Raw genomic sequence first — 15188 nt, 5'->3', positions numbered from 1 at the left:
GGAGGAGCCAGGAAGTCGGCACAGCTGGAGTCAGGGCTGAGTAAGAGAACTCTTACCCTCAATGTCCCTAAAGAAGAAAACTCCTGAGCAAACCAGGGTGTGGGCCTTAGCAATCTAGGGCGTTGACCTTTGCACACAGGCCCTATAATCCTGGAGCCCGCTGGGTCCCCTCTCACTGGATACCTCTGGTTCTTCACATACCTCCCTGGACCTCAATAACAGTGACCTCTGTCAGAAAGTGGCCTTTTCACCACTGCCTGGCCTATGTTCAAGGGTGATAGAGGGATATGTGACTGGTTGGGAGAGCCCCAGAGCCCAGCAGACAGAGGTGCCCTGCTGTGTCTATGGCTGGCAGAGTGAAGGTGGGCATGCTGCCAAGTCTTTCCTTTGCTCTTGGAAGGATCACAGAAAGGATGAAGATCCAGATGTTGGATCCTCCTGGGCTTTCACAGACAATGCTTGTGAGAATGTGAGGGCAGGGAATACTGGTGTGCATGAGGAGGACCTGGGCTCCTAAGCTGTCCTTGAACAAGTCCCAAGCAGGCTCCCTGACTCAGAGGCTGGTGGGGCACACAAGAACAGCACACTGTGTTCCTTAATTCACCACATTCACTTTTATTTATCTTTCTGGAGCTTGGTTTCCTGCCTTACCTCTGTCCTGGCCACTTAGGGCTGAATCTTTTCCTTGATCAAAAAGTTTCCTCTCTCCCTCCTCTCTCTCTCTCTCTCTCTCTCTCTCTCTCTCTCTCTCTCTCTCTCTCTCTCTCTCTCTTTCTCTCTCTCCTCTCTTCCTCCCCCCCCTCCTCTCTCGGCTCCCAAGATGGTTTTTCTCCACACTACCTTGAGCAGAACCCTTGACAGATCCTGCTTCCCAATCCTGGCTCAGCTCTTGAGCCAGGACCAGATCATCTGCATAGAAGCTATCTTCCAGGCGTCCTGAAGAGAACTGAAAGGCTCAGAACGGGTTGAGGAGCTAATAGGAAAGCCCCACTCTCCCCTAGGGATTCTGAGAGGGAGCAAGTGTGAGGGGCACGTGTGGGGCCTGGGCAGGGCCTTACAGGGTTTTTTGTCCAGGAAGCTCTCTTCCAAAGAGTCCAAGTTAGAGGCCTATTCTGGGGTCCCAGCCATTAATCCTGCAGAGCATCAGAACCGCAGTGAGGATCCGCGGAGCAGGGATAGACAAGTTTGGCTGCCTCCAGCTCAAGCTGGTGACACAACTCCAGACGATCTTGCAAGGACTGCTTAGCCCCAAGGCAGCTCCAGCTGGTGGCACCCAGGGCCCGTAGCAAGCGCGGCAGGTCACGAAGCAGACGGTAGCGTGGCAGGGCGCGCAGCGGCCGGGGGATGTCGCCTTTGGCGCAGAGGCGGCCGAAGTAGACCAGCAATAGCAGCGGGCGTGGGCCAGCGCAGAGCAGGGCGCGCAGGGGCGCTACGTGGGGGTCGTGGCCACGCGAGGCGCTGCGGTCCGCGCTGCTCCACAGCAGCAGCATGGTGCCCCGTTCCCGCGCCACGCGCTCTCGCGCGGCCCAGAGCCACGGCAGTGGTCCCACGCGTGCCACATGAGTCCCCTCCCACAGGTCCACGATCACGTCCCGCCTGCCGCCCAGCGCCGTCCGCAGCAGTTCCGCCAAGGCTCCCACCAGGCGCCGCTGCGCCTCTGAGTCCGCTGTGTGCAGAAGTAAAACCGGCCGCACTCGGCCGGGACCTGGAGACAAGAGCAACTCCTGAATGGGGCAAGGTCCTAAATAGCCCAACCGTCCTTTCCTGGGCGTCAGGCCTATACTACGGCGCTGCACCTATGTCCCTTATTTGCTGACCCAAACGGCCGAACCTATTTGGTGCTTATAGGCTAATGAGAAAGATGCACGGTTTCTAGTGCGTTGCAGTCTAGATTCCCAGCCCCTGACAGGCCTCTTGCCAGCAATTAATGGCATGGTGGTACTGACAAGCTGCACCTGTAGCCCTTTGCCCTGCCTGAACCACTCCTGATACTAGGGGTCCTGAGGATAGCAATCTGACTGCCGTGGCCTCAGGCTCAGGCAAGAGAGGAGGGGACCACTAGCCTAAGTGCTGGGAAGGTGTGAATCCCCTGCCTCCCCAGGTGAACTTACCTGACAGTAGGCGCCGGCAGGTGAGAACCAGAACAACACCCAGTAGAGTGGTGAGGCACAGCAGTGCCAGGGTCAGGAGCCCCAGGTGTCTATGGGAGACTGAATCAAACAGGATAAGGTCAAGCCCACCTCCTCAGTGCCCAAGCTCCCTCTTCTCCCTTGACCAAGAACTCACCATCAGGACACAAGAGGTGCTTCCAGGCAAACTGGACGTCTGACCTCCACACCTGAGGACAAGAGTCCCTGCCCATGTGAGCCAGGGCATCCCCTCCTCCCAAGGAGTGAATGAGGCCCAGGAGTGGAGAAAGAAATCCCCCTGGCTTGGGAATTCCTCCAGCTCCAGTTTTGTGTCTGGTACAATCCCTGGCCTGACACAAAACAGGTTGAGGTGGGCAAATGCCAGTGAGAACTGGCCAAACTCAAAAAGTAAGCTTGTAAAGTTAGCCAGGGCTGCAGTAAGGGCCTAGAGGGCACAGGCTGGCTGGGCCACAACTGAGTGCTGAGCCTGTCACCACGCCTCACTATGGACAGAGAACACTAGGTTCATTCATTTTACAGGGGAAGATGAAATATTAGTTCTTTAATAACATAAAAATTATGACAACTAATTCCAATTTAAAACACTGTGCTGGCTAAGCCAAATGTTTTTGCAGACTGTTCTGGGGTCTATGACAAATAAGGATAGGATACCTTACCAGGATACAGCCTCCTGGCCTCGGGAAAGGGATGATGAGGTCTAGTGTCACTGGGACTAAGCCCTGAGTCTGTAGGCACAAAAGCAGAATGACAGTCTCCATATAGGCAAATCTGATTGTGTCTCACCCTCCTCCATCCTACCTAGGCATTAAGGCCAACTATCACCTCAAGCAAGACTTCCTAGCCACTCCAACCCCTACCAGTCTTTCTTAGCTCTCACCTGCTACAGCCAAGCCAACATATGACACAAATAGACAATCTGAGAACCAAACCCTGAAAGAAGGTGGGCACAGCCATTGTCTCTGTCCTCTAGCAGCTAATCACATGTGCCTCCCTTCACTCCCTACACAACTTAGGAGACAGCTTGACTGCTGGGAAGTGTGAGCTGTGGAGGCAGGAGGCCTGGATTCAGGTTTTACTGCTGCTTTGTCATTCCCAGCTGTGTGTTTTTTGCCTGAGATAGGTGAACTCTCCTCCCTCCCTGAGCCTCTGTTTTTCACTCTTTCCTTCTTTCTTTCTTCCTTCTTTTCTCCTTTTTATTTATTTATTTATTTATTCATTCATTCATTCATCCATTCATTCATTTATTTACTTATTTATTTAGAGACAGGGTCTCCTTGTAACCTCATCTGGCCTGGAACTTGCTATGTAGATCAGGATGGCCTTGAACTCACAGAGATGCACCTGCTTCTGAATCCCAAGTGCTAGTATTAAAGGTGTGTGCCACTGTGGCAGCTAGCCTCAGTTTCCTCATTTGCATATGGGGGGCAATAATCTTTTAGTGGGTTACTGGGAGCATCAAATGGGAATACGCATATGCCTTTTAAAAAATATATATATTTTACTTATTATTTTTATATGTATGAGTGTATTGCCTGCATGTATGTGAGTGCACCCATGTTGTGCAATGCCTCGGCAGTCAGAGGAGGGAGTCAGACTCCCCTGGAACTGGAGTTAAGGACAGTTTGTAGCTGCCATGTGGGTGCTGGGAATCGAACCCGGGTCCTCTACAAGTGTAGTCAGTGCTCTTAACTGCTGATCCACCTCTCCAGCCCCATGCATATGCCTTTTAATAAACTTCAGTGTACATTTATTTGTTAGAAGTAGGTATTATTGGGACTGGAGAGATGGCTCGGTGGTAAAGAGCATTTGATTTGATTCCCAGATTTGATTCCCAGCACCCACATGGCAGCTATCAACTGTCTATAACTCCAGTTCCAGGGGAATCTAATGCCCTCTTCTGACTTCTATGGGCTTTGCACAACACAGATGCACTTACATGCAGGCAATACATGAATACACATAAAATAAGAATAAAATATTTTTAACAGAAGTAGCTATTATTAGACTAAGAAATGAAGGGCAGAGACTGCTATATGCTTTCTTTATATCTACCAGGGTATAATACAGGGTGGCACAGAGTATGCACTCAAAAAAAAAAAAAAGAAAAGAAAAATGTGTACTAAATTGAATAGCACTGGTTGAGATATGTCTACAGATGGGATGTGATTTCACTGTGTGTTCTGGGTGTTAGTTATGAGGTGACTAGTCTCTATCTCCCAGTAGCACCATCTACCCTTTACCCTAACCCTCTCATCTGCCTCAGACCATACTCTTTAGCCAGCTATTAAGAATCAAGTCTTAAGTGTCCACTGCCACCTGTATGTTTGGGAGCCCCTATACATAGGATGCAAAGCAAATAAATGAGCTGCAAGTGAGCAATTAAGAGAAAACTAGTCAGCTTAGTCAGCTTGGTGCTGTAGCTTTATGGGTGTATCTGATTGTGGTTTTTAAATCAGAGACACAGAAAAAGTCTGTTAGTCAACTGTTCTCAGTCCACATGATAGAGTTAAACCAGTGTAGTACTGTACATCGAGTACTTCGGCCTCTATAGGCCTTGCCTCTTGAAAGTTAGTAGACTGGTGCCTTGTGGAGGCTCAGTAAGGCACTTGCTATGCAAGCATGAGGACCTGAGTTCAAATCCCCAGCCAACCATGACTGCACATGCCTGTAACCCCAGCATTGGGAGGCAGAGACAGGTGGATCCCAAGATCTCATTGGCCAGCCAACCTATCCAAAAACAGTAAGCTCTAGGTTCAGTAAGGGACTCTGTCTCAAGGGGAAAAGGTAGAAAGTGATAGAGGAAAACACCTGAAAGTCCTCCTCTGGCCACTGCATGCACACCCAAAAATGTGCACTCCCCCGACAGGTACATACATATTCATAGACCATACACACACATGAATATATATATAATTTTTTTTTCATATGTTCATCCAAGGCTGATCAAGTAAATAAACTAGCCAGATGATGGGATCAGGGTTTTCTTGCCTCCACCCACCTAGAATTTGCCTCACTGACGTTGACAGGGAGACTGGGAACTATGTATTGGCCAAGAGAACAGTAGGGACCAAACCCTGGCTAGGCCATACCTGGCTGACACTGTACACAGGAGGCATCAAGGTGTCTGGCCCCAAGTCTGGGTGGCTCCAGGCAGCACTGAAGGTAGCGTACATCCTCGAAGAAAAGTGAAGGATCAGCTGCTCAGCCTCAGTTTCCATGCTCACATTCCAGGATATGAAAGACTCTATTTGTGGGAGGTAATTGGAGCTGGGTTGTGCTGAGCATGCAGGTCAGGGTTTACTTGATCACAGCTGGGTGAAGGTGAATGTGGGAGAAGGGATTCCAGCTGAGATCACTTGACTCACCACTCTGGTGGGGACATTCAACATGGCTGTTGTTTTCAAAAGAAAACTGAGAAATATAGGAATGGCAAGTCAGCAAGCTTCAGACCTACCTTCCTTCCTCCACCCTGCCTTTCTTGCTCATGGTTGTACCTTAAAGCAGAGCTGGGGGTGCAAGTCCACCTTCTCCAAAACATACCACTGTGGGGTGAGGAAAGTTAGTCAGGGAGATAGTCCCTAGGCCTCAATCCTGCCCCCCTCCATCCTGGGGCAGGCTGTCCTCACTCCTTCTGATTCTTGAGCTGTGGCATTGGGGAGGTCTTCACAGGAGCCCAATGGATCCCGCCTCTGGCAGAGGGAGGCCTCCAGCTTTAGTGGGCAGCGGAGTGTGAGAGCCATGATCATCTGACTGTGCTGGCTGTAGTCAGTGAAGTGTGCTGACTTCCAGAAGTCTGAGCCATCTGGGCAGGCAGCAGATCCAAGAGTGAGACTTCAGCCTGGCTCCAGCCTCATCTTGCCACCTCTAGCCCCAGGGTACCAGGAGGAAATTTGAAAGTCCCAGGCCTAACAGGTACTCCAACTCCTCCCCAGCCTCCCTTATTCTCTTTCTATTCAGCTTTCTTTTCTTTAACTTTCCATCCTGGGCCTCCATTCTGGGCAGCCCTCTGCTGCACCTCAAAATCTGCATATGTACACAACCCCAGCACTCAGGAGGCAGAGGCAGGCAGATCTCTGTAGGATCGAGGCCAGCCTGATCTACATAGTAAGTTCCAGACTAGCTGGAACTACAGGGAGAGGCTATCTCAAAAACACCAAAAAACGAACAAACAAAAATCTATGTAAGCTCCTCTCAGAACTTGAATCCTGAATGCCTGCCTTCCTTTCCTGCCTTTCTTCTCTAACCCTGTCCATCTCCTGAGCTCAGCTCAGGTACCAGCTCCTGAGAGACACTCTCTGTTAATGACAGCTTCCATGGGCTTCTCCTTTCCTGAGTTCATGCCCTGCAGCTACCCTTAATTATAGCCCTGTATGTATGCAGGTTTTATGCTACTCACTTGTGTCTGAGTGTCCTGCCTCTCATTAGGGACAGCACTGTGCATACGGTGCCTCATATGTCACCTGCCACTTTCCCATTAAATATTTAATTCAAGCCTCATACACACTTTGGCAGTGAGGCAGGGTAAATCCTACAGTACAGGAGAGAGAAAGGAGGCTCTGGAGATAATCCATGGCAGATCTGAGACAGTAGCCTGGGCTGGTCCTTTAGTATACTATTCCCTGAGTGCCCCTCTCCTATTCCCACAATGCTCAGTGCTCCAGGGCTCATCTGCAGGCTGGTGGTTAGACACTGTGGCCCTTTTCTTCACTAACTCCAGAAAAAATATCCTCATGTTTTCTGGGGTCTTCTTCCATCATAGGTATGGAGGGGGCAAGGGAGGAGGATAGGAAGGCAGGGTCAGAGGGCATGTGTGCATCAGTATTCATACAAGCAACACTCACAGGCTTCTGGCCAGTTCTGGAAGGGACATTTTTTGCGCCTCACAGTGTCCTCTTGCAAGTAGGATGCCTGGGGGGTCAGGGGAACATAGAGGGTCAGGGGAATGGCTTTTCCTATATCATTCTGGCTCTAGCTTACTGTAATGCAAATTGCTTAAGCTGACAGGACACTAATGAAGGGGAGGAATGTGGGGTGTGGGCAAGGGTGAGGGCTACAGAGCTTAGGAGAGAGCAGCAAGTGGGGAGATGATTCCTCTTGGCCACAGAGAATTATCCCCAGCAACAGGGAAATCCTGAGGTCCACACCCCTCAACTTTATTTAGCCTTCCCTGGCCTCCACTCTGGGCCATTCTCAAGCTACTCAGTAATTCCGGACTCCCCAAGAGCTCCCGTGTTGTCCTCCATGACAACTACTTATTTTCCCAGGTCTCAACCTGCACTTTCCTTTTGGTATTCATTCCTCTTGCCTTTTCTGTATAGTCTAAAGACCCCTTTATTCTCCGATTTCCAAGGAGAGGTGGAAAGCCACAATGGAGGGGACATGACTTTGGAAGACATATGCAACCTTGGCTCTGTAGAACACACAGTGATGGTGGCTATCTATTCTGTCTCTGGGCTGCAGCAAAATCTAGGCTAGAGGAACAGGCTGTGGGTGGGGCTGAGGTGAAATTACCTTAGGACAGTGTAGTATTTCCTAAGACCCTTCGCCTCTGACCATGTATGGTTCACAGCCAAACTGGGACTAGTTTCCAAAGCACCTTAGTAACCCACCCACTCCTTCGGGGTCTTCTGTAACACTATAGAGTTTGCTCTACCACTAAGCTACCTGTCCAGCCTTACATAGTCTTTCTCTCTCTCTCTCTCTCTCTCACAGGGTCTCCCTGTAGCCCCAGCTGGCCTAAACTCACTATGTAGACCAGGCTGGCTTTGAACTCACAGAGATCTGCCTGCCTCTGCCTCCCAAGTGCTTGGACTAAAGGTGTGCGCCACCCTACCCAGCTCAGCTTTACATAGTCTTTACATTGTTTTTTTGGTTTTGTTTGAGACAGGGTCTCCCTGGCCTGGAACTTGCTATGTAGACCAGGCTGGCCTTGATCTCACAGAGATTTGTCTGCTTCTCCCTCTGCAGGGATTAAAGGTATGTGTTACCATGATCGGCTACATAGTCCTTTTTAAGCTGAATTATTAGAGATGTGGTTGGCCAAGGAGTCATGGATAATCCACGCCTTTTCTTCTGCTCACCTCTATGCACAGGCAGGGCAGAAGGAATTCATAAGGCAGGTCTGCAGTGTGGCCCCCAGACACAATTTTCTGTGGATAAAGCAGCAAAGGCAGGGGGTACCTAAGGAAAAGGGCAGGGCAGGAGGAAGCTGGGACCTTGGCCAATGTACCCTGCTTTTTCCTATGATATAGGACTTATTTCTTCCACTGAAAAATTCCCTCTCATAGGTGCTGGGAGCTATTAGTATAAGCACAGCCATTATGTACATTGAGCTGTGGCAGGCTTGCTTGTTTACTTTATGATCTTTCACCTTGACTCAAGAGTTTGTGTGTTTTGCACACCATTACCGAATTGTTTTGCCAAGTCAGGAGGAATGTGTTGATAATTTAGGGGAGATGGTTAAATGGTGGAATTCACAACAAGTATTTGACCGTTCCTTGACCCTCAGATAAAGGTGGGAAAAAACAGCTGTTGAAGCTAATTGAGCTAAGCAAACGGTGGCTAGCTCTGATGTTCTACTGTATAAGAAGGCGGAGCTAAAATAAACCGGGGCTGCAGTCTACTGACAGTCCTCCCAAGTATCCTTTCTCTGTCTCTTGTTTTTCTTTCATCCTCACTCCCCCTTTCAGGTGCTGTTCATCTTGGCCAGCTGGCACCGGCACATAGGCTCTCTGTTCTGTACTCTGACCATCTGCTTGAGGTACTCTACATGGAGTAGGGTGGGGAAAGGGGATGCCAGGCAGGGTTACAGAAGCGGTGACTATTAAATGCTAGCATCACAGTGAAATTAGGAGTTATCACCATTGCAGACAGGGAGAGAGCTGAGGACCCCAGGGTATGACATCAGTCTCTGCAAATGATACCCAACTATATACTAAGGCATCTTTGATGAGTGGAAGTGGAGGTGGGTTGCTAAGACCTGGGCTAGGAGATGGGGATATCATTCTCCGGGGACAAGGCAAAGGGTGGAAAAGGAAAGTAGAAAGGCATATGTGAGCATTTGTTATAATCAGGGGAATCACTTTTGGAGGGAAAGACAAAGGCTTTTTTCCTTTAAGACAGAGTCTCATGTAACCCAAGCTGAACTCAGACTCATTATGTAGCCAATGAGACTTTGAACTTCTGACTGCTCTGCTTCTACCTCTCACTTGGTTTGTGTAATGCTGGGGATCAAACCCAGAGTTTCATGCATGCTAGACAAGCACTCTACCAATTGAGCTATGCCTGAACCACACTGAGGGTCCTCTCACTGGGAGTAATACTATACTCCTTTCTTTGCTGGTTATTCATGGTTGCTTCAGGACTGTCTGCTTGTTCCTCTCAAGTAACACGAGCCCCCCCGCCATTTTTTTTTCTGTCTAATCCAAAGAAGTCTTAATGCTACATACCTCACCTTATGAGATGGTTTTGGACAATGACTTTCCCTATCTGGGCCTCAGGGTCTCCCCCATTTGCTCAGGTACTGTGTGATCTATCTCTTCACAGGGTATGGCATATCATACCTGGGCATCAAAGGGATTGTTCATCTCTTCGCATTCCAATGCCCACTGGTAACAAAGACGCACACTAGCCTCTGAGCCTGGAGGAACAGTCACCTGAATAGCCCGTGCTTCAGGCAGCAAATTAAAGGAGAACTCAGGTCCTAAAAAGAGGGGAGGTCTCAGTGGCCTTGCCTCTTGTTTAGCACAGGTAGGGTTACTCAGCTAAAACCATTTCCTATCACACAGTGTGCCTACCTCCAAGCCTTTGCAAACCTGCTCTGAGGAGATACTCTTGGTGTGGGGCTGAAGGTTGGGTCCTTTTAGAGCGCAGTCCCTTGTGGGAGATAGCTGGAGAGGGGATGGAAATGTGATGGCTCTCCTGAGACAAAGAAGAGCTACCTAGCAGGTTCCTCTGTAAGCAGAGAACAGAGAGCCATTAGGCCAGGAACCAGGAAATCTGGCTTCTATTTTTGCCTTTGGAACCTCTGAGGGACCACAGGCAAGTTGTTCAACCTCTTTGGGCCACAGTTTTCCCTGGTAATATCCACATTTTCAAACTCCCTATTGTGGCTATGAGGGATCAGAAAGAAAGGGATTGTGGGTCACAGGGTAGAGCTGGAACTGACAGAGTACCTGAGGGGATGCTGGCATCCTGTGTCTCCAATAGAACTTGAACTTACAAGAATTTTTGAATTTCTGCATCAAGAAGTGGAACCAGCCCCACTGAAGGCCTGTAGAGGGGAAGACACACTTAGTATGCAGCTCTTTATGGCTCCTCCCCAACCTGGAGGTGTGACCCAGTGTTGGGTAGACAGTCATTTTAAGTCAGAGACACCAATGAAGTCAAGGTTCTTTGGTGGTAAAAAATTATGATGCATGCCAGGCATGGTGGTGCACACCTTTAATCCCAGCACTCAGGAGGCAGAGGAAGGTGGATCTCTGTGAGTTCCAGGACAGCTGGGGCTACAGGGAGACCCTGTCTCAAAAAGGCCCCCCCCAAAAAAAATTATGATGCAATAAAAAAATAACGAAACCCCTCCAAAGCTCAGGGAACATCACGGAAGAGGAAGTGGAAAGAATTTAAAAGCCAGAAGATGGGAGGAGCTCTGTGAGATGCTGTCTTCTGCACATGACATGTCTGTGGCACTCATGAACTCCCTGTAGCCAGGGTGACCTGCTGTACAAGGTCAAACCAACAAGCTCAATCAACATTCCAACAGGCAGCACTAATTGGATTCAGTGGGTTACAAAAAAGCTGGGCAGGATGGCACAAGCCTTTAATCCCAGTACTGGGAAGGCAGAGGCAAATGGATCTCTGTGAGCTCAAGAGAGCAGGAGGGAGGAGTTGGGATGAATATGATCAAGATACATTGTATGAATGTATGAAATTGTCAAAGAACAAGTAAAAGATGTGCTAAAATTGGGGCTGGAGAGATGGCTCACCAGTTAAGAGCACTAGCTGCTCTAAAAATGACCTGGGTTCAATTCCCAGCATCTACATGGTGGCTAACAACTGCCCCCAGTTCCAGGGATCCAACACCCTCTTCTGTCCTCCCCAGGATTGTACAACACAGATGCACTTACACACCTACAGGCACTACACTCATACACATACAGGCACTATGTGTATGAGTACAGTGTCTGCATGTATGTGAGTGCACCCATGTCATGCAATGCCGCAGAGGTCAGAAGAGTGAAGGATGGTTCATAGCTGTCATGTGGGTGCTGGGAATTGAACCTGGGTCCTCTACAAGAGCAGTCAGTGCTCTTAACCGCTGAGCCGTCTCTCCAGCCTCATAAATAAAATATTTTTTAAAAGATATGCTAAGATATGGTGGAGTCTGTAACTCCAGTCCCAGGGGATCTGACAGCCTCTTCTGACCTCCACGGGCATTGCACGACATGGGTGCACTCATCTACATTCAGGCAATACACGCATATACATAAAATAAAAATAATAAATAAAAATTTTTAAAAAGATACTAAAATAAGAATTTCTTAGGTAGAGAAAAAAGATACACAACCACACACACACACACACACACACTTCCTACAAAGGTAGGTATTCATTGTAGCATGATTTCTAACACTGAAAAATTTTAAACTACCAATTTATAAGTAGTATATTTAGAATATACCAATGAGGCAATGAAAATATAGAAGTGAATAAAAAGATCCTATATTTTAAAGTATTTTATTTTTTTATTTTATGTGCATGCGTGCATTGCCTGCATGTGGGTAAGTGCACCCGTGTCGTGCAATGCCCACGGAGGACAGAAGAGGCTGTCGGATCCCCTGGGACTGGAGTTACAGACAGTTGTTGGCTGCCATGTGGGTGCTGGGATTTTAACCTGGGTCTTCTGCAAGAACAGAAGTGTTCTTAGCCGCTGAGCCATCTCTCCAGCCCCTAAAAGATCCTATTTTATAAATAGAAAGTAACAATACCAAGCTCAAAGAATCCAAAAATTTTAGGGATTGGTACCAGATGAAAAAACAGCATCCTCACAAAGTCATACAGTTGCTCCCATGAGTATGAAACATGCTATTCTAGGATGTTCCAAGTCCCTGTTGAACTTAAAGAACAAAATCTATTCTGGTGCCATAAGTGACACTTGCCTCAGTCTAGGTAGGGGCCCTTCAAATGTCCCCAAGTCACACCTCCACTGAGAATGGCTCAAAGGTCTCCTACCTGAAGGATGTGACACCAGACGCAGGCACAAACAGTATGACCAATGCCAGACCTGAGCATGCCAAGGCTTTGTGGAGAGAAGAGTATGGTAGGGGATTTGAGTAGAACTTCCTGTGTAAGACAGAAGGAAAGTCAGCATAGTGAGAGCATGCCTGTAATCTCATCACTTGGGAAACTGACACATGAGGATCAAAAGATGAAGGCCTTGAGGCTAGCTACATAATGAGACCCTGTCTCAAAACAACAACAAAAAGGTTTTTTTTTTTTTTTAAAAAAAAAGAGCAGGGTCTAAGGAGGTCTCTTCTCCTTCCAACTGGATTTGAGGCTGAGCTCTGACATATCCTGCAAGTATGATCTTGGAAAAGTTATAGGACCTAGGTGTAGACTGCTTCATTCATAAAGTGGGGTTGTTGTAAAGACCAAGTAATGTACTACTTGGAGAAATGCTGGGTAAAATAGAATATACCACAAGATATGAAAGATTATTATATTACTGATAGGAGTGAAGAACTAGTTAAAGGAGGAACCAACATGTAAGAAGTGCCTGGAGATTTACCATGTTCCTCATTTTATCCACCCACAGGCTGGAAGCAACACCGTCCTCACTATACAATCATTTCAATTCCATTCCTGTACTCAGAAAGTGGGGGTTAGATGTGGGGTGGGAGGTAAACTGCACTGCCTATGTGTTCCCAGAGTCTGGGGAAGACTGCAATGCAAATCTAGACTAGTCCTGTACATTCTCATTGATACTAAGCTACTTCCCAACGTTGGGAACCAAAATTACCATGGAGGGCTCCCTGGGATCTGGAACAAAAGGGACTGTGGGGAAGAGAAGTAGGGCAGGAAGTAAGACTCACCAGTGAAACTTTTATCCTGAAGGTACAGGGCCCAGTAGTGAAAAGAAAGGAGAGGCATTATTAGAAGGGACTCCCATAAGAAGCATTCTCCTTGATCTCTTTGCTTCAAAGCATCCAGTTGTGAGGCCCATGGCTAACTGTCCATCCACGTTGGCATTTTTCTTCCCAGCTCCACCCTGCTGAGGACCTCAGCACCAGGACCTTATCAATCACTTCAATACCACATAGAGGGCACGATGAGGCACACTAGAGCACAGAGACTACAGAGGTCGGAAAGGGCAGGCAGGAGAACACCTACCTTCTGTCAAGTAGGTGTCCCCCTACCTAGCAGCAGCACCTTACCACGTGAAAGGCCAGCAGACGTCGGGAGATCCAGCGTGGCAGGTTGGGGCAGCCAATCTCCGCAGACACGGAGAGGCTGATGTGCGGCAGGAAGAGAGGCAGGAGCAGAACTGCCAATCTGCACCTCCCCATGAGCTTCTGCGAGATCAGGGCACTGAGACCATGGCTTTGTCGTCTGCTAGTGGGCAGCAGACCTGGCTGTGGAGCTGTGGGAGCACTCAGTACCAGCAGGAGATCTCACCCACTCCTGCCCTGGCTCCACCCTGCCCCAAAGCTCCTCCTGTATCCTATCCAGCAGGCTAGGTCACATTCCTTCAAGCTAGTAAGCAGAGGTAATGAGGAACACTTGTTCTCTAGAAAACTTTACTGCCTTCACCTCAAAGACAGGGGCTCTAGGTGTGGCAGAGAACCAACAGGAAAGGGACCAGCACCGCATTGAGGAGGTGCACCCATTTCTCAGTCCCTTCTACTCCTGAAACACTGTTGTGGGTCTGACACATCTATTAACATGCTCTAGAAATTGGGTCTCCCATTGACAGGTACTCATCACTCGATTAGAGAATCAACAGAGCTGTTAAACATTAATCCACACTGAGTGCTGAAGACACAGAGGTGACTGGTGCATCATTTAAAGTTGGGAGGGGGGGAAGAATTTTTAAAAACTATAGAACACACATAAATAGACCTCCTATGTCCCCCATATGTATTCCAGCTACCTACCTGGCTCTCAACAATAGCCCAGCTGTCTCTATGTATCCATTAGCTCTTCTTGGTAAAATGTTTCAAGCCAAAGTGGTCTTCAGTTTCAAGGACCTACTAAATAGTTCAGCCTGCTCAGGAAGCCCATAGGTCATAGCTGAGCTCTGGAGCAGAGGGAGCAGCCCCACACACTGACCTGGTTTCCTGTGGTTTCCGGTGCAGGAGAAAGGCTGATAAGGCTCCAGGCTTTGTGGGGACCCTCCCCATCATCCCACAGCTTCCTCCCCCTCATGGAGCATTTGAGCTGCTTCAGCCCTCACCTTGGTGACACCCACAATGGAAGGAAAGTGTGGGGCATGCCTACCCAGTCAAGCATATTGAGATTGTTCTTGTCCCTCTTTCAAAAATTCTTAAAATTTTTATTTTTTTAGTTAATACTCTGTGTGTGTGTGTGTATGTATGTGTGTGATATGCATGTATGGGCAGGTACATTTGCCCATGTAGGGCATGTGGAGGCCAAAGGTTGACTTCGAGGTGTCTTCCTCGATTCACTCTCCACCTTGTTTTGAGACAGGGTTTCTCACTGAACCCGAAGTTCACTGTTTCAACTAGGCTGGCTCCACAGCAAGCCCCCAGGATCCACCTGTCTCCTTCCCCCAGAAGAAGGGTGTGCTGCAACCCACACCCTGCTTTTATGTGGGTGCTGGGGAATTGAACTCAGGTTCTCATGCATGTGCAGCACTTTACATGCTATGACATCCCCCAAACCCGTTGTTGTTGCTATTCTTTGAAACAGGGTCTCATATCACAAGTTGGCTTCAAACTCTCTATGTAGCTGGTAGATGATTTTGAATTCTTGATCCTCCTGTCCCCACTTCCAGAGGGCTGAAATTACAGGCCACTGCTT

At 48.5% G+C, this 15188-nt stretch overlaps 1 protein-coding gene across 3 annotated transcripts; it reads right to left on the bottom strand.

Annotated features, from left to right (window-relative positions):
- Window positions 1-607: 607 nt before the first annotated feature.
- Il17re (interleukin 17 receptor E) lies at window positions 608-13765 on the bottom strand. 3 transcript variants are annotated; one of them, XM_017794798.2, is made up of 16 exons: window positions 13583-13765; window positions 13241-13256; window positions 12381-12491; window positions 10325-10422; window positions 9947-10103; window positions 9713-9852; window positions 8231-8299; window positions 6992-7058; window positions 5777-5952; window positions 5645-5692; window positions 5516-5561; window positions 5240-5394; window positions 2807-2875; window positions 2287-2479; window positions 2112-2210; window positions 608-1705 (listed from the first exon to the last, which is right to left on the bottom strand). In XM_017794798.2, the coding sequence occupies exons 1-16, from the start codon at window positions 13712-13714 to the stop codon at window positions 1128-1130; spliced, it is 2154 nt and encodes a 717-aa protein (XP_017650287.1). In that variant the 5' UTR covers window positions 13715-13765; the 3' UTR covers window positions 608-1127. The 3 variants fall into 3 exon arrangements, with proteins under 3 accessions (XP_017650287.1, XP_017650289.1, XP_017650288.1); XM_017794800.2 differs by having other exon boundaries at window positions 2287-2338; XM_017794799.2 differs by having other exon boundaries at window positions 9965-10103.
- Between the last annotated feature and the right edge of the window lie 1423 nt (window positions 13766-15188).

The sequence above is a fragment of the Nannospalax galili genome, unplaced genomic scaffold (assembly GCF_000622305.1).
Source record: "Nannospalax galili isolate Female #2095 unplaced genomic scaffold, S.galili_v1.0 scaffold406, whole genome shotgun sequence".
NCBI lineage: Eukaryota > Metazoa > Chordata > Mammalia > Rodentia > Spalacidae > Nannospalax > Nannospalax galili.
The sequence above is the reverse complement of the archived record's forward strand: the minus strand, read 5'-3'. Positions and strand labels throughout refer to the sequence as shown.